The following is an 18,414-nucleotide window of genomic DNA, read 5'->3' on the forward strand; positions in this document are numbered from 1 at the left end:
TGCTGAGTGGTTTCTCTCCTGGTGTGGGGCATGATCCTCAGCAGGGGTGTTCAGCCCAGCATGGATGGAGGTGCTGGGAAATGACAGAGCCTGGTACTCACTTCACACTGATACAAAGCAGACAGGGAGGAGATGGAGCAGGGAGGGCCATGATGGAAGAGCCTGCCCAGTGTTTGCTGACGTATTGTAATTAACAATGTGGATCTGTGATGTCATAATTAACCACGTGGATCTGTGATGTCATAATTAACAATGATTAATGTTAAACAGGAGGGGTTTGTCTCCTGGCTGGTTGCTCTGGCAACAGCACCGAGCTGCTGGTCTCAATCTGACATGTTCCTCTCCTTGTCGACTCCTTAATTGTATTGTCGATTGAGCTAATGAAGCAGGGATTCGGGGAGGGGGAGGTGGGCCAAGGCGTCCACCTGGGCAGGCAGGGCCAGCACCTGGAGGCCTGGTCATGTGGAGAAGCATAGAATGAGCTGGGAAGGAAGCTCCCCCTATCCTCTAGCACACCGAGACCTGCCTGCTGCTCCCCTGCTTATCTTCACACTGCTGCCAGAGGTGCAAGCTGTGGGGGAGCCATGGAGGGAGCAGGAGCAGGCTCTCAGATGCTGAAGGATGCCCTGGCATGAGGCTGGACATACGTACCTGCTTCTTACAGCAGAACACCTGAGGATTTGCACTTGTGCCATCATCCCCTTGGGTGCTTAAACAATGCTGCAGTTCCACATCACCCTCACAGCCCAGCATCTTTCCTGCTCTTTGTCTCATTCTTGGTGCCATACCAGAAACAAGCATGGATTCTCCCTGAGGAAAGGCTTGGCAGGTCCTTGGTGTGTGCATGGGGAGCAGCTGTGGGGCCAGGAGGTCAGGGAAGCTGGAAGCTGGTGGTTGGTTGAGTGACTTGGGGATTCCCAATTTCAGGGAGCAATTTGAGCTCAGCCCATTCTTGACCTGGTCATGTCTCAAAGGCATAGGAGGTGACAAGAGGTAGAAGCTGGTCTCCACTGTGGCCTGATATCTCAGAGACTTCTGGTGGCTTTGAAGACTGTGGCATCCCATCCCCATTGCCTCCTTCCCACAGCATTCACTCTTTCCCATTCTCTCTCCATCCCAGGAGTCGACACCATGAGTGAGACGAGTTCTATCAGCATGGAGGCCACAACTGACAGCAGAGACACCTCGGTGGCCACCTCCATCCTGCTGCCCTTCCCAGCCAGCCGTGGCCGGGAGGAGGCAGACAACCGCAGCGAGCACAGCTACAGCGAGTCAGGAGCCAGCGGCTCCTCCTTCGAGGAGCTGGACCTGGAGGTTGCAGGGGATGGGGAGGGAGCCCCGGGCCTGCTGCCTGATGCAGGCTATGCAGGCAGCCAGGAGGTCACAGACAAGTGGACCAAGGAGCCCATTGCTGCTGAGAGAGGAGAGGAGTGAAGAGAGACCTGGCTGCCTCACCTCCCACTAGGGTCTGAGTTACTGGGAACCAGTTGCCTTTCCCACCTCCTTCCTCTCCAGCCAAGAGATTTTGGTTGCTGATTCCCCCCAGGACCTGCTCTCCCTCTTTGCAGAAAGGATGTTTTGATGGTTTTTGGGGGTGCTGGGAGATGGGGGGGATTTCTGTGGTGCTTGGTGGCGCAGGGTTAGGTTCAGGCTGGGGGCACAGTGAAATGCATTTGCTGTTTGTGTGTGTCCAGGCACGCCACAGATTCCCTGCAGGTCTCTGGGGGATGGTGGTGGATGTCAGAGATGTCCCCCCCTCATCTCTGCTGGTGCCCCTCTCACCCACAGCTTCTCTCTGCTGCACCACCACGTTTTCTAGCACCAAAGAGCCATGAGTTGGGTCAGTTGGGTTTGTTCCCCTCTCCTCTTCCCCCTGCTGAACAATGGAAACATCCTGTGTAAATGTGGTCCTCCTGGCACTGACACGGGCGCTTTGGGGTCTGTAATAAAGTGGATGCTTTTCCTCACTGGTGGCTGGTGCTGACTTGTCCTTTGGCTGATTGTGCCATCCTGCCCTATGGTGGGGATGTGGATGGAAGCTGCCTCCACAGCCCTCACTGAGCCAAAGAGCTGCCCAGGGGCTATGCATCCCTGCTGCAGGGCATGTGGTGTGCCCCCAGCTTGTGCAAGCTGCAGGGGAAGTGGGGAAGGAAGGGTCCCAGCTGCCGTGCTGAGCTGGAGGGAGGTGGCATCCCTACACTTCCTGGGAACCTGTGGACAGTAAAACTGGTATAAAGCTGCTGCTGGGCCTCCTCGTGTGGCAGGGGACACCAGACTGACTGTACCATGCCTTCCTGACATCCCATCTGTCTCCTGCTGCTGTGGAATGCAGTGAGGGCTGCCTATGCTGCTCCCAGTTCCCCGTCTCTCAGCTCGAGATAAGGGAGCAGCTTGGACATCATGGCCATGGTTCCACGGGGCAATGCCAGGTGCCAGAGCACCTGCTGAGTGCCCTTGGTGCCTCCAGCAGCCCAGGGATTGTTTCCTGGTGGTCAAACGTTGCAGCCCAAAACTGGGACTTGGGGTGGGGGTGCCAGGGACAGGGGATGTCTGACTTCTCTCCATGGTGGGAATGTGTCCTCCCTGGTGTGGAAAGGTCATGATTAGTCCTCAGCCAGTGATTGACATGAGATCATTCATAAATATTTTGTGCTCTGAGTGATAAAATATTAAACTCCTCCAGCCCACATGGAAAAATATTGCTCTTCCTGGTGTTTATCTTTGTTGCTGGTTATTACAAAACTGCCGAGCCCCCTGAAATATTTATGCTTGGCTGAGGCTCCCGGAGGGTTGGAGCCAGGCAGTGGGTACTAATAGTGCTTGTCCCCTAACCCCACGGAAGTTGGACACCAGGGGGGCTTTGCCATCATTCTCCTGCATCCAGGATGATGCAGCCAGTGCCGAGGTGTGTGCGGGGCTGGAGCCAGGACCCCTCTAAAGGGGAAAGCGGGACCGCGGCAGTGCCAGTATCCCTGGGCACAGCACACCTCCAGTCCTCCTCAGCTCTGCCCACCCTGGCCCGCAGTGGCGAGGTCCCTCAGCCAGGCACCCTCCTCTCCCCGGTGTCCCACTCTGTCTGTGCTAACAGTCTTGAAAGGAGAGGGGCTGGTGGGGTCTGGAGTCCTGCTGCTGTGGAACTCCAGGAGGGCCCTTGCCACCGTCCCAGGAGGGACATTCCGAGTTATCCCTCCCCAAACCAGGATTGCCGGGGGGGAGTCCAGCAGCGTGTGTCTGACTCACTGCAGTGCCCTTAACCCGCAGCCTGCAAGTGCAGCAGCTGGCAGAGGGGACACTGAGGCACACGGTGGTGAGGTTACTCGGGGAAGTGCCCCAGAAGCACCCTTGTCCCCTGTGTCATACCCTGTCCCCTTCTTGTCTCTGAATGATGGAGCTCTGGGGATGCAACACCGCAGGATCCTGGGCAGTCGAACGGCTCTAGGAAGAGTTTGGGCAACTGGGGATCTGGAACACAGCCCTGCTGGTACCTCCGTTTTCCTCTGGTCCAAAGCCTTCCCCAGATTGGTGCCTGGGCTTCCGGTGAGTGCTGGGGCTGTGTGGAATGCTGGTGGGCAGTGGGGTAATGCTGGGTACCTGAACTCATCCCAAGGACTTGGGGAGCAGGGCCAGGCCAGGCAAGGGGGAAACAAACCCTGGGGCACCAGTTTGTGGCTGTGGAGCTTGATCCGGGGCTGGGACCCTCTCACTGGGCCGGGAATGAGCAGGGGGCTTTGGGACCAGGTGCTGTGCTGTTCCATGCCAGGACTGCCAGGGTGCAGAGCAGTCCTGCCTGCTCTGGCTGTGTCCTGCCTCTGCCCAGCCTGCATCTGACCATTTCTTGCTTGCATCTAGCCATGCCTTCCCTGTATCCTGACTTCTCTGTCCATGTCCTGCTTGCATCCTGCCGGTGCTCTGGCTCAGTCTGGTCATCCCTTGCCTGAATCTTTCTGTGTCCTGCCTGTGTTCTACCTTTTCTGTCCATGTCCTGCCCGTGCCCTGCCTGGACCTGGCCATCTGCCCCCGTTTTGCCCCAGCCCCGGCAGTGCCTTGCCCGGCTCAGCCGGTGCCAGAGAGAGCGGGGGGCAGTCGGGGCGGCCCCGGGGCTGCTGCTGCCCACCGGGCCGGGCCGGACCGGGGCGGGGGCCGGGGCCGGGCCGGGCGGGGGGCGGAGCGGCTCCGCTCTGCTGGGACTGGCGGAGTGTCAGAGGCGGCGGCGAGAGGCGGTGGCAGCCGCAGCTCCGAGACAGCCGCGGCACCGGCACCGGCTCCCGGCACAGTACGCCGGGCCCAGGTAAGGGCTGCGGTCCCACTCTGGCGCTCCCATCTCCGTGACCTAGGTTCGCGCCGTGCCCCGGCGGCGCGGCGCCGTCTCCAGAGCCCCGGTGCCGGCGGTGGAGCGGCACGGACACCGGCGATCCCCCGCAGCCGTCGGAGCAGCGTCACGGCGGGGCTCGGACACCGATGCCCGGTGCCGGAGCTCCCGGAGCTGCGGGACGAGAGCAGAGCACCGGCACAGGAGGGGTCGGGGATGCGGGCGGTCAGGGTGGCACAGGGGCTGCTCCCGCCGCTCCTTGCCCGGCGCAAGACGCGAGGCTCCGGGAGAAGGGCTCGGGGGGTTCTCGGCCCCCGGTGATCCGGCAGCCCCGAGTCCTGCAGTGGCACTCAGCGGGATCGCCGCCGCAACCCCGGCCGGGGCTGTCCGCCGGCACCGGGCAGGGAAGCGGAGTCATCGCCCGACCCGGTCGGGACAGACCCCCGCCCCTGCTGTTCCCCGGGTCTCCTGTCCGGCTGTCCGGGCCGGGAAGAGCCGGGACTGTGAGGGGGCAGTGAGCGTGCTGGGGCAGCTGGGTCTCGGGACGCCTTCGGGACGGGATATGGGATGGCCGCGGGGGCGGGGGCGCCGGGGGAGCGCCCCGGGGAGGCGCCTCGGCCCCGCGGGGCATCGGGGCTGGCAGCCCTTGTGAGGGGAGAGCTGGGGGGCTCCTGGCAGAGGTCGGTGGGACCTCTGGGACCTCCGCGGGAGGTGACGCTGTCCCTGCGCCCCCGCAGCACTGCCGCTCTCGCACACGCCCCAAGTGTCACACACCCCCAGGGGTGCTGGTGTCGGAGGGGTCAGGGCTCCTGGCAGGAGATGGGAAGCGCTCCGGGCACGGAGGAGTCACGGCCCCTTCTCACCCACCCCACTCGCGATGCATCCGCGAGGAGAGGCTGCCCGCAGCTGGCAGGAGCTTCCCGTCGTTCCGTGGCCGTCGGGCTGGGCTTTGCCCTACGCGGTGCTTCACTTCTCCAGATGTTCTCCAGAGATTCCCGCGGGCTGTCATCCCCCCAGCACCAAACCAGTCGAGCTGAGCAGCTGCAGGAATGGCGGCAGCCCTTCTTACTGTCCATCGTGGCACGCTGCCGGGTGAATGATGGTTTGCCCTTCAGAAGAGCTTGGCCTGAAGGTGCCTTTCATCTGGTGGGTCCTGTCAGCTGCCCCAAAAGACTTGGACCGCAGGGACCTGGGTTCCCAGCGCCACCGGACCCCTGTGCCAGGCTCAGCTGATGGGCTCCATCAATAATCTATGTGCCTGTGGCCTCTTTCCTGCTTGAGTAAACCCTGGGTCTCTTAGAAGCTTTTATTCCTGAAATAAGGCAGGACCCCTTCCTTCTCTCATCTCCAAAGTCCTTCACACTGTGGGGTCAAGTAGGAGATACCCTGAGACAGATGGGAACTCAGCAGCATCAGGCAGCACCTGAAAACAGGCACTTAGGGGCATGGAGGAAGAGGAGGAGGTCTGCATGTGTTACCCCACCTCACCCCATTACGCTCTGTGCCACACTGCTGCCCACATCCCCCTGGGCATCGTTGCCAGCTCTGGCTGCTTGCTGGAGGGCTTCTCCAGCACCGTCATCACCTCTCTGGGAGCAGCATGGGGGCATCTTCCTCCTGCTCAGGGACAGTAGCCTCAGTACAGGCTGCAGGGTACTGCAGGGGGACCAGCACTCTGGCATCCCCCTCCCACCTTCTGTGCCCCCACAAGCACTGCTGAGCTGTGGAAGAGGCTGTGGTCCTGTCACAGCATCAGCAGCTTCCTGTTCCAGAGCAGCCTGAGGCTTCTGGACTGCCAGGGGGTCTCCTTCTCCCATGGCCCCTGAAATGCCAGCCCGTGGGATTCCAGCAGTCAGCTTCAAATGGGAAACAAATCTCTCCCGTGATTTGGGAAAAGACAACCAATCTTGGAGGGGACTGCATCTTCTGCCAAAACAAGGCCTGCCTGCTGCAAAAGCCTTTGATTCCCCTGCGCCTCCGTGCTTTCTGCAGAGGGAGTCAGCAAACCTGGCTCTTACTTTTACTGAAATCTCTGAATTTAGTATACAGGGAAGGAAGGGGCGGTGGTGAGAGAACAGACTCTGAAGCACCGTGACTGCCAGAACTCTGTGTGTTACTGCATGAGGGTGAAGCCAGTGGCGAGTCCCTGCTCGGGGACATGGACAGCCCTGGGGGCAGCAGCAGGGGGGGTGGGCTCCATGGCTATGGGATGGAGATTAAAATACTGTGGGCACTGGGTGCTGTGGGCACGGTGGGCTCGTGACTGGCTGCTTTTGGCAGTGCTCTTGGCTGGAGGTTGGGATCTGTCAGCACCCCTGATGCTGCTGCGTGGGTCGAGGGCTCGGCTTGGAGCCGGCCTTGGCTGTATCTGCCCAGCCCAGCATCCCTATGCCAGGTGACATCCCTGGCTCTTTCCCCCTGATATTTTAGGGCTGTCAAGCAGGCTGTTCTACCCAATGCTTCCAGAGGAGCCAACTCTCTGCCCACCGCTATGCACTCCTCTAGGGAGAGCTGTGGGGAGACTGATCTCTGTGTCCCTCCTTGTACCCTGGCATCCGTGTCACTTGTGTGTGTCCTGGGGGTTCTGGGTCACTGTGGGAGCTATTGCATCTGTCCATCTTGCCTTTTTCTGCAGGAGACTTCTTCCTAAGGGCATCCCAGGTGAGGGGCACAGGCAGGCTCATGGCCTGCCTCTCCTGTGCAGCACTACCTGCCCCTGTCTCTGTCCCTGTCATGCCTTGCATCCCACAGACCCAGCAGCTTTTCCCTTTGCTTTTCCAGGTGCCAAGGGCTCTGCCGGGGTGGCACGACCTGTCTCCCACCGACACCACGCTGTGCCACGCCCCACCACCCAATGCCTGGCCACTGCCTGCCCTCACCTTGACAGGTGGCAGCGGGTGACACGTGGTGCTGTGGATCCCCCAGCCAGCACCAGCACACCCCATGGCGGTCCCCTTGGCCGCCTGGCTGGGGCTGATGCACCTGGCAACCTGTCTGGCTGCTGGGCACGGCATGGCTGGCAAGAAGGAGATCAGCATGGATGGGGACCTGGTGATTGGGGGCCTCTTCCCCGTCCATGAGAAAGGAGTGGGGAGTGAAGACTGCGGCAAGATCAACGAACACCGGGGCATCCAGCGCCTGGAGGCCATGCTCTTTGCCCTGGATGAGATCAACAAGGACGGGAGCATCCTGCCAGGGGTCAAGCTGGGTGCTCACATCCTCGACACCTGCTCCAAGGACACCTATGCCCTCGAGCAGTCCCTTGACTTCGTCCGTGCCTCCCTTACCAGGGTGGACGGTTCTGAGCACATCTGCCCTGATGGCTCCTACGCTGTCCACGATGATGTTCCCACTGCCATCACTGGTGTCATTGGGGGCTCCTACAGTGATGTTTCCATCCAGGTACCACCCAGGCAAGAGGGGTCAGACGGGGACAGGGGTTTGGCTGAACTGGGGGAGGGGGATAAAACTTTGGCAGCAGCGCAGTGATGCCACTGCCAGTGTGGCACAGGGAAGCTCATTCATCCCTCATGGTGATGCTCTGCCCCTTTCTCCAGTGGGGAGGGAGTGCTGGGCAGGCACCTGAAGGAGCCATCTCTCTGTGATTGTGGGGGGTATGCCCAGAATTGCCCAGGATCCCTCCCCTTCGAGGCTGCATGAGTCCCCCAACATTCCATTAGCTGTAGGAGCAAAGCCTCACATGGGGACAGGTTTATTCCTCTCCTGGGTTCCAAGTGGCAACTGCAGCTCCTCAGCCCAGCTCATGTCTGGACTGTGCCAGGCAGAGCAGACCAGTGAGGGGACATGAGGTGACTTGCCCCCCCAAACAGCAGCCTGTGGGGTGCTGTAAGGGACATGCACCTCTGAGGGGCTCAGCTATAGGGCTGCCTGTCTGGGGCAGGGTAGGCTCAGAGGACAAGTGCCCCTGTGTCCCCAGTGATCCTACAGGAACAGGCAGGCACCTCAAACTTCAGTCCTGGCTGTGACCCTGGGTGGGATGCATCTCAATCCCCGGAGGCTGGTTTCAGCAGGGAGAAGAGCATCCCCTGAGGATGCAGGCAGCCAGCAGGACCAGCTGAGTCACAGGGGTGGCCCGTGGGCCACATGCTTGCTGAGATTTAATGAGTCCCCAGCATGTGTCTGGCTGTGTGTCCTGGGCCCCGGGATCCCTGTCCCAACTCTGGGTTAGAAGAAGCTGGGACTGCGTGATGGAGGCAGCATCCCAGCCCACTTGGGCACTTGTCTCTTCCCTTGCGGGGAAACCAGCATGTCCCCACGTCCCAACCCTGGGCAGGCAGGTGTCAACAGGGGCAGAATGTAAGCTGGCTGGAGAGCTCAAGGGGCACTGGAGGGGCATGGCAGGCTGGCAGCTCCCATGCATGGTGAAGACAGGCAGCAGCATCACTGCACTCGGGGACATTCTTGCCATTAGGGGACTTTGTCGTCAAGATCGTTTGTCCACGTTAATTAAGCCATGTCTCCTGCCTGGGGAGCAGTGAGATATGGGCAAGCTTGGCAGCCCCGCCGGCACACCCGAGGCGCCCTTGCTGCCCCCAGAGCCTGGGTTTTAACAGGCTCATTAGTGGGGCTTTTTTTTCCCTTTGAAGTTAACGAGGGATTCTGCTGAGTGGCTGGAAGGTGCCAGTCCTGCTGAGCTCCTGATGCAGGATGCGCAGGCGCTGGTCCCCTGACCCAGGTCTGCAGCATCCCCCAGCCTGATGGGGGGACTCTGCCCTGGCTCCCAGCCCCTAGAATCCTTTTCTCCTGTGCTGTAGGGCTGCCAGGCATCCTTTCTCCTTGCTGTTGGTCACCTATGGCAGACTTGCTGCTTTTGTCCCCTCCCCAGCCCTAAATTTCAGAGTGGAGTGCTTGAAACACTAAAAAAAATACAAATAATAAAGATAAATGAGCATGTCTGAGGGCTCAGGCACTCTGTAAATGTGCCATTCTTCTCCAGTCCCTCCACAGATCAGGATGCTCTGGGTTGGGATGGGTTGCTCATCAGCCCAATGGTTGTGCTTGGGAGCATTGTGCAACGCTGGGTGTTGGGCAGGGGTCCCCCCATATAAATGTCCTTGCTGGCCACCTTCAGGCATTCACTTGTCCTTCTCCATGCAGGTGGCCAACCTGCTGCGGCTCTTCCAGATCCCACAGATCAGCTACGCCTCCACCAGTGCCAAGCTCAGTGACAAGTCCCGCTATGACTACTTCGCCCGCACCGTCCCACCAGACTTCTACCAAGCCAAAGCCATGGCAGAGATCCTCCGCTTCTTCAACTGGACCTACGTGTCCACTGTGGCTTCGGAGGGTGACTATGGGGAGACGGGGATCGAGGCCTTCGAGCAAGAAGCCCGCATGCGCAACATCTGCATCGCCACCTCAGAGAAGGTGGGGCGCTCCATGAACAAGAAGACCTACGATGGAGTGGTGCGGGCTTTGCTGCAGAAGCCCAACGCCAGAGTGGTCGTGCTGTTCACCCGAAGTGAAGATGCCCGGGAGCTGCTGGCAGCTGCCCAGAGAGCCAATGTGTCCTTCATGTGGGTGGCCAGTGATGGGTGGGGAGCCCTGGAGAGCGTGGTGGCCGGGAGCGAAGCAGTGGCAGAGGGAGCCATCACCATCGAACTGGCAGCCTACCCCATTAAGGAGTTTATTTCCTACTTCCGTAACCTGCACCCCTACAATAACAGCCGAAATCCCTGGTTTCGGGAGTTTTGGGAGCAGAAGTTTAGGTGCAGCTTCCACACGCAGGACTGTAGCCGGTACTCCCTCAAGACAGGCAAGTTTGAGCCTGAGTCCAAGATCACATTCGTGGTCAATGCAGTCTATGCCATGGCTCACTCTCTTCACAACATGCACCGGACATTGTGCCCCAACTCCACCAAGCTCTGTGAGGCCATGAAGCCTGTCAACGGCAAGAGGTTTTACAAGGACTTTATACTCAATGTTAATTTTGATGGTGAGTTCAAAATGGAGATAGGGTTTGGCTGCCAAACTGGAAAGGGACAGGTGGAGGATAGGAAGGAAAGAGGCCCAAATTTGACCCAAGACCTTCCAATTTCTCCAGCCTGCCTATGCCCAGGGCTGTGGTTGTCCTGAGGTGCCAACAGCTAGCCATCCTCCTTGGGAGGCAATACAGGCCTCTGTCCCCAGTGGAAATGTGTGGAGAAGCTGGCCACCAACTCCATCCTGCTACAGTTGGGTGGGACCAGCCCCATAAGAGACCCTTGAGAATATGGGTCCTTGCAAGCATCATGATTTATTCACATTTCAGGGATTAAACTGGAGGGATATCCTTGATCAGGAACCCATGTATTTTGGGGTGAATTAGAAGCATGTTCTCTGTGACTTGTGCTGAGGGTGCCTCAGCTAACAGGAGTCACTGAGAGCCATGGAGACTGCACGCCTCCCCTCTGCCCCTGCAGAGCTGGCTGGGGTTGATGGGCTCTCAGACAGGTGGGAAGTTAGTTCTCCACCTTTGCTTTCCAGCTCCTAACATGTGCGTAGGCAGCAAGGATGGGAGTGAAGGCAGGAAAGAGTTTGGACATTTACCCGTGGCCATGGTGGGATGTGACCCTTTGGATGAGCCCTGCCTCGAGGCCTGGAGTGAGTGTTCTGCCCTGAGGCAGTGACTGTCTCCCCTTCTCCTCCCTGCAGCTCCATTCAGGCCAGCAGACACCGAGAGCGTCGTTCGATTTGACCGCTACGGTGACGGGATCGGGCGCTACAACATCTTCAACTACCACTATGTGGACGGGCGGTATCGGTACCAGAAAGTGGGCTACTGGGCAGAGGGGCTCATCCTCGACACCAGCCTCATCCCCTGGGCTGAGACCTCCATCCCCGTGTCCCAGTGCAGTGACCCCTGCAAGAAGAACGAGATCAAGAGCATGCAGCCCGGAGACATTTGCTGCTGGATCTGCATCCCCTGCCAGCCCTATGAGTACCTGCTGGATGAGTTCACCTGCATGGACTGTGGTCTTGGTTACTGGCCCAACGAGACCCTGAATGGCTGCTATGAGCTGCCCCAAGAGTACATCCGCTGGAAAGATGTCTGGGCCATTGGTCCTGTCACTATCTCTTGCCTGGGTTTTATCTCCACCCTCTTCGTTATTGGAGTCTTCGTGAAGAACAATGACACTCCCATCGTGAAGGCCTCTGGACGAGAGCTGTGCTACATTCTGCTGACTGGGGTCCTCATGTGTTACAGTATGACCTTCATCTTCATTGCAAAGCCCTCCACTGGGGTGTGCACGCTCCGGCGCTTGGGGCTGGGCACGTCCTTCGCCGTCTGCTACTCGGCCCTCTTGACCAAGACGAATCGCATCGCCAGGATCTTCAGTGGGGTGAAGGAGGGGGTCCAGCGCCCCCGCTTCATCAGCCCAACATCACAGGTGGTCATCTGCATGGCCCTCATCTCTTGCCAGCTGATCATTGTCATCATCTGGCTGCTGGTGGAGACCCCTGGCACAGGCAAGGAGACTGAGCCTGACAAGAGGTACATTGTCACCCTCAAGTGCAACAACCGTGACTCCAACATGCTCATTTCGCTCACCTATAATGTCCTCTTGATTGTCCTCTGCACGGTCTATGCCTTCAAGACACGGAAATGTCCCGAAAACTTCAACGAGGCCAAGTTCATTGGGTTCACCATGTACACGACGTGCATCATCTGGCTGGCCTTCCTGCCCATCTTCTACGTGACTTCCAGCGACTACCGTGTAAGAGCTGGAGCTCTGAGGGGGCTCTGACAGGGCTTGATCTAAGTGGTCCTGGAGATTTGGGTCATGCAGGGTTCATGATTAGGAGGTACATGGGCCTGGGGAAGGGTCTTCATCCACACACCTGGTGATGGTCACCTCTGCACTGGGTAATTCAGGACCAGGTGAAGGGTCCTGAAGGGCTGTGGCTGACAGGGCAATGAGCTCTGGAGAGAGGACCTGCCCCCCTCCTTCCTTTGCTAGGCTGAGGATGGGAAATGGCCCTGAGATCTCGAGAAATCCCCCATAGCCAGACCACGGAGGAATGATAGTCATCCTTCAGCCTGGTGACACAAAAGCATGACACAGCCACTGGCTCATCCAGACACCACACCCCAGGGCATGAATGCCAGCCTCAGGGCCAGCCTGGTCCTTGGGCTGCCCAGTAGTGCCAGGAATTGGGTAGCATGGGGTGCATCCTGCAGCACCTCAAGACTCCTGGCACAGACAAGCAAACCCATTCTTGATGGGTCTTGAGGAATTGATGGGGTCAGCTGCAGTCAGGGGCTTCCAGAGAGGACCTGCACCCCCAGAGAGAGTGGACACTGGGATGGGGGAGTGCAAGCTCTGGCTCCAGGCAGTGCCACAAAGCAGCATGTTGGCAGGGCTGGGGTTGCTGCTCAGGGTGTACCTGCTTTGCAGGAGCAATTTGTCCCCATCTGGGAAGTGTCCATACTCTACCCATGGGTCTCCTGCAGGACCATCCTGACAGAGGGATGTGGTGTGGGGTGGGATGTCCCTGCAGGGTGCAGCCTGTGCCCAGAGGGTCTGGCCAGTGCCACAGCATGGGCTTCATCCTGCCCTGTTTGGGGCAGAGGGCTGATGGGTGGAGCACCTGATGCCCACCCCTGTCTCCAGGTCCAGACCACCACCATGTGCATCTCGGTGAGCCTCAGCGGCACCGTGGTCCTCGGCTGCCTCTTCACCCCCAAGCTGCACATCATCCTCTTCCAGCCGCAGAAGAATGTGGCCAGTCATCGCGTGGGCACCGCTCGGTTCAGCGTGGCAGCAGCCAGCTCCAGCCAGTCCCACGGTGAGCATGCTGGGGCTGGGGAAGGGCTGGGGGACAGCACCCCTTTCCTGGTGGGGAGTGTGTGTGGGCACCCCAACATGGGTTCCTGAAGAAAAGTGGGGTGTGGGGTAGGGCAAAGCAGGAAATGGGGGGTGAATGGAGGATGTGTCCCCAGTGGCTCTTCCCTGTCCTCTGTCCCAATGCCTCATCTCCCAGGACAGCACAGCTGCCAGAGAGGTAGTGCTCCAGGGGGGCCATCATTGCTGAGGAGACAGGGCCACGCTCCACCCCAACACAGGGGATTCAGCTGCCCCCACGTTCCTGTCACTGCCTGAGGAACTCTCCGCTTTAGCTCCAGGGAATATGACACCCCTGGGCACCCGGGGGAATACAGCCATCCTGGGCACCCTCCACCCCAGCTCCCTGGGCACCACTGCCATGGGATGCTAGGGGATGCTGCTGCCAGACCCCAACCCAGCCCTGACTGCTGCCTTCCTGTCCAGGCTCAGCCTCGCCATACGTGCCCACGGTGTGCAATGGCCGTGAGGTGGTGGATTCCACGACATCATCCTTGTGAAGGACGGGGGCCAGGCTGTGGTGCTGCCACATAGCACCCCGACTACTCCCCCAGGGAGAGCAGTGCCCACAGCATGGCCCAAGGAGGTGCCAGGTGCAACCAGGAGGCTCAGCCCCTGCCCCAGCACGAGCTACACATCCCACGTGTCGGGTCATGATACGTGTCACCCTTCCCTTGCACTGAGCCACGTTACATGTACCCTGTGCTCCACACCCTGCACTGAGCCATGGTGAACATCCCCACTCCTGAGCCGAGCCATGGCACACGTCCCTGGCCCTCACACTGAGCCATGGCACATATCCCTCTGTGTCACCTGCACTGAGCCATTGTGCACCCACAGCCCCCTGCACCGAGCCATGGTGAATGTTCCCCCATCCCTTGCACTGAGCCGTAGTGCACATCGCACGGACCTTGCACTGAGCTGTGGCACAAATACCCTCTCCTTGTCCCTTGCACTGAGCCCTGGTGCAGACCTGCCCGCACTGAGCCCCGGGGCACGACCCCTGCCCCTTGCCCCCAGCCCCAGCTGAGGCACAACTCGACTCCCTCTCGCCAAGCCCCGTTCCACCTCCTGCTTTTTGCTTGCGCCAATCCACGCTACACCTCCCACTCTAGCACACACTGCCCTCGTCCCATCGCCCACCCCACCTTCCCAGTGCCACGCCTTTCCCATCATCTGCTGTTCCAAGCCTTGGACCACATCACCCTTTCCCTAGTGCTTTGAATTTTCATGTTTTCCTCCTGGTTTTGGCCTCAGGAGAGCCACTGAGCGTGGCTGGGCTGGGCCCAAGCCCTCTCCATCGCTTCCCTCACTGTGTGGCGCTTCTCATCCCTTTGTGGGAGACAGGGCAGGAGTGGGGGCAGACAAATGCCCGCTGACCCCAGTCCCTGCAGAGCCCAGGGGCGGCGTTGGAGGCTCAGGGCAAGCAACAGGACCCAGGTATTTGAGCCCAACCAAGTTTTTAAGAGTAGATTTTTTTCTGTGAACAAAAGTGTGATTTTTTTTTTTGTAATTTATGTAAATAAAGTGGTTTTGGTGTTGTTTTTTTTACAAAATGGATTGTTCCAGAGCTCAGGTACAGCCAAATCTGAGAAGGAGACAGACCCTCGCAGAGGGCATAGCCACATCGACATGGGGGCCAGCAGAATCAGGAACAATCTTGCCGACCTCAGGGTGGTGGCTGCCCCAAGGATGGGGGGCGCAGCTACAGCGACAGAATGACCTGCTCCAGTGGCTCCAGGGACAGGGGGCTAGGAGCTGCCAGGGGATTCAGGGCTAGGGGCTGTGGTCTTCCGCTTCAGGGGGATGATGCAGATACTATTTTTGGCTTCTTTGATTCTCCACCACCGTCCGAGCCTGTGGATGAGAGAGATGGGAGGATCACCCTCCAACAAGAGTCAGAGGAGGAGGAAGCTGCAATCCCAGGCAGCACCAGGGAGGGGGGACAGTACCGGTGCTCCTGCCCAACGCCAGCCACCAGAAAGTCACCAGCTGCTGAGAACTTGAGGCTGTTGACAAAACCCACCTGGAGGGGACAGGGCAGGGTAAATGGAAAGGGCAGGATTAGGGGGTCCCACAGGTTTCTCCTGCTGCCCAAAAAGGGGAGCCCCTGCTGAGACACCCTCCAGCCCAGCTCCAGAATTCCCGACCTGCCCATCCATCCATACCAAGGGGATGTCCAAGAGATGCTCCAGATTTCGAAATCCTTCACCACACTTCCAGAGCTTCACACTGCCACTGTGGGACCCTGAGACACAGAGAGGAGATTGTCACATACCCCAGCCCAGGGATGGGAGCAGGACACACTTCCCCCACAGGCTGCCAGAAGCAGCTGCCACACACCTGTGGCCAGGAGGTCACTGTTGCGCAGGGCAGCCACTGCTGAGATCCAGTATGGCTGCTGCAGGCCCTGGCTGTCCTGCTCACCGTGTGCCTGCCGAGCCAGCGCCAGCGGCTTCCTCTTTGTCAGCCCCCACAGGGCTAAAGACCTGCGGGGGATGTGAGGGATGAGGGGGCTGAGGGGGCACCCTGCCCACCCCAAGCATCATCCTGGCCCCCTGCTCACCCATCATCAGCACCAGATACCATGTGCTCCTCGTTGATGAGTTGGATACAGTCGATGGAGCCCCTGTGAAGAGAAGAGGCAACGGCCAGCAGTTACCAGCGTGCTTTGGGATGCTGTTTAGGGGACAAGGGCTCACCAGCGCATCAGCATCCCCAGGGTGCTCCTGGTATTGCCTGGCACCCACACACCACTGCCCCAGCTGGAAACACCTGCCCACAGCCCCCTCTTCCACCCTAGACCTACTGGTGCCCAGAAAACACGAGCTGTGATTCCTCAGGGATCTTCCAGAGCCGCACGGTGCCATCCCGTCCCCCCGATGTCACACAGCACTCCCGGCTCAGGCTGTCCAGCCCTGTGATGATGTCCTGGTGTCCGAACCTGGAGAAGGAGATGACAAAGAGCTATGGTAAACATGGCCCTCTGCTTCCTCACCTCCTCAGGGCTGCTGGTGCACCCCTTGGAAGGGTCAGTGGGATTTCCCCAGCTCTTACAGGGTCTCCACGTATGCATTCTCTGCCACATCCCAGACCTTGACGCAGCGGTCGTGGGAAGCACTGTACAGCTGGTGTGTGCCCTTTCGGAAGGACAGGCCCTAGGGACAGATGGATAGACATAGCACAGCTGTGATGGATATCAAGGAGGACACAGCTGCCTGGCCCCACAGGCACCATGCCCAGCGTCCCCAACTCACTGAAACAGCGTCACGGTGCCCTGTGAAGATGTGCAGGCGCTTGCAGGTGGCTGCATCCCAGATCATGATCAGCTTGTTCCTGTCTCCCGTAGCCTGGCAGATAGCAGGGGACGCCTGAGACTTTCACCTTGGAGACCCACATCCCACCCCTGCCTCCACTCCCACTCTATAGGCTTTGGGTGTCCCAGGGACCCATTCTTGACCCAGCAGAGGGTAGGGGCTGCTTTAACCCAGCAAGGCACAAGACTCTACTCCCAGGACCCTGGAAGAACACCCCCCATGGCCATCTCTCCACCCCCTGTCCGCATACCAGGTACTTGCCATCCGATGAAATAGCCATGCAAAGGACATGGGATGCGTGCCCCATGTGCCGCTCCTCCGTGCCCTTCTTCCCCCCAGGCACCACGCACAGCCTCTTTCCACTGTCTACCTCCCCTGCAAGAAAGTAATCACAATCATCCTCTGGGAGCCTCCCACCACACTCAAAAGTGTCAATGAGCCTTCCACAGAACCTGGAATTATGCACAATCCAAGAACTGCCAAGGGCCAAGCCACCTCAGTGGGCACTCGTGTCCCTGGAGGGTTTAGGCTTGGGAACAGCCGGTCATAGCCCCAAATGAACACTTGCATTTAATGAGGGAGCCGTCCTTGGAAGAAGAAAAAATGAATCTGTCATCAGGAGAGATGACGAGGCAGGTAACAGGCAGCTGGTGTCCCCGCAGCACACGGATTCTGGCTGGATCTGGAGGCTGTACCTGCAGGAAGAGCAGGATGTGAGCTGGGCTGCCCAGGACCCTTCCCCAGGACAGGAGTACCCCAGCACAGCACCCTGACTTCTCCAGAGTGCCAGCAGCAGGGAGAAAGGCTGTAGCGGGCTGGCCATGCCTTAGTGTCCCCCAGGGTGGCACATGCAGTCTGGCACCCCCCAGCACTGGGCACTTACATCTTTGGCAACCAGGCGCTGTAGCCGGCCTTTCTGCTCCAACTGCGGAAAAAGGGAGAGGTTCAGCAGAGGTGGCCTCAGTCCCGGTCCAGCGGGAAGGGGACAGAACCCGCTGCTGTCAACGGGACCGAGAGGCTGGGCGGGTCCCCTCGCTCACCACGTCCTCCTTCAGCCGGTCGCCGATGAGATCCGCCGGCTCGAGTTCCTCCTCCTCCTCCGCCCGCTCCTCCTCTGCGGCGGGACAATGCATGAGGGTCAGGCTCAGCGCCCGGGCCCTCCCCGCGGGGCACTGGCGCCGGCCGGGACTCACCGAGCTGTCGGAGCTCCTCCAGGTACTGCTTGGCCAAGCGCAGCTTCTTCTCCTGCGGCGTTTCCTCCACCTCCTCCTCCGCCGCCTCTCGCCGCCGCCTCCCCAAAAACGGGCTGCAGGGACACGCGTGCGTGAGCATCGGTACCGGCACCCCCCACAGGTACCCGCACCCCTCTGGTACAGGCATTCCCCGGTCCGGCACCCCCTCTGGTACAGGCATCCCCTGGTCCGGCACCTCTCCGGTACAGGCATCCCCCGGTATCGGCGCCCCGCTACGGTACCGGCACTCCGCAGGAGCAGCCCTTACCTCTCTGTCTCGGAGTCGCTAGACACTTCCTCGTCGGCAGGCCGACCGGCCGTCGCCCGCGGTCGCCCATCGGCGCCCGGTGCCTGCGGAACAAAATGGGGCGATCGACAGGACGAGACGGGACGGGCGCAGCGGAAGCGCCACGGCGGCGACTCCGGCGAGATAGCCCTTCCTCGCCCGCCTCCCTCTCCCTCTGGTCCGGCCCTTACCGCCGGCCGCGGCCGCCGCCGTGCCGCCACTCCGCGCGGGGCCTTGGCCCTTCTGCCGCCCGCCGCCGCCGCCGCCATGCTGCCACCGCACGTGGGCCCCCCCGGCCGCCGCCAAGGTTTCGGCCACGCCCCCAGCAGCGCCTATTGGCTGTGAGCGGGAGGATCCCTCCTCATATTGGCCCTGCGGCACCGCCTCCCGGTCGCGGAAGCGCGCCCTGCCCAGCTCCCGTCCG

General features: G+C 59.9%; 3 protein-coding genes across 4 annotated transcripts in view; 2 read left to right on the plus strand and 1 right to left on the minus strand.

The window, feature by feature from the left end:
- Positions 1–1,967, plus strand: part of TEX264 (testis expressed 264, ER-phagy receptor) — a 38,294-nt gene extending 36,327 nt beyond the window's left edge. For both annotated transcript variants that reach the window (XM_014869615.2, XM_088171182.1), the window contains exon 6: positions 1,121–1,967. In XM_014869615.2, the coding sequence (XP_014725101.2) occupies positions 1,121–1,434 (314 nt within the window). In that variant the 3' untranslated portion in view covers positions 1,435–1,967. The remainder of the gene's footprint in view (positions 1–1,120) is intronic.
- A 5,268-nt stretch (positions 1,968–7,235) lies between these two features.
- Positions 7,236–14,711, plus strand: GRM2 (glutamate metabotropic receptor 2). The gene is made up of 5 exons (XM_014869555.2): positions 7,236–7,711; positions 9,428–10,265; positions 10,964–12,027; positions 12,925–13,099; positions 13,582–14,711. Exons 1-5 carry the CDS (start codon positions 7,253–7,255, stop codon positions 13,653–13,655), a joined length of 2,610 nt encoding a protein of 869 aa, XP_014725041.2. The 5' UTR covers positions 7,236–7,252; the 3' UTR covers positions 13,656–14,711.
- Positions 14,651–18,367, minus strand: RRP9 (ribosomal RNA processing 9, U3 small nucleolar RNA binding protein). The gene is made up of 15 exons (XM_088171180.1): positions 18,182–18,367; positions 17,973–18,055; positions 17,666–17,778; positions 17,513–17,586; positions 17,356–17,397; positions 17,041–17,167; positions 16,723–16,847; positions 16,413–16,505; positions 16,213–16,313; positions 15,965–16,099; positions 15,722–15,784; positions 15,499–15,644; positions 15,324–15,403; positions 15,108–15,181; positions 14,651–15,012 (listed from the first exon to the last, which is right to left on the minus strand). Exons 1-15 carry the CDS (start codon positions 18,257–18,259, stop codon positions 14,907–14,909), a joined length of 1,440 nt encoding a protein of 479 aa, XP_088027306.1. The 5' UTR covers positions 18,260–18,367; the 3' UTR covers positions 14,651–14,906.
- Between the last annotated feature and the right edge of the window lie 47 nt (positions 18,368–18,414).

This window comes from Sturnus vulgaris, chromosome 11 (assembly GCF_052056855.1).
Source record: "Sturnus vulgaris isolate bStuVul1 chromosome 11, bStuVul1.hap1, whole genome shotgun sequence".
Classification (NCBI taxonomy): domain Eukaryota; kingdom Metazoa; phylum Chordata; class Aves; order Passeriformes; family Sturnidae; genus Sturnus; species Sturnus vulgaris.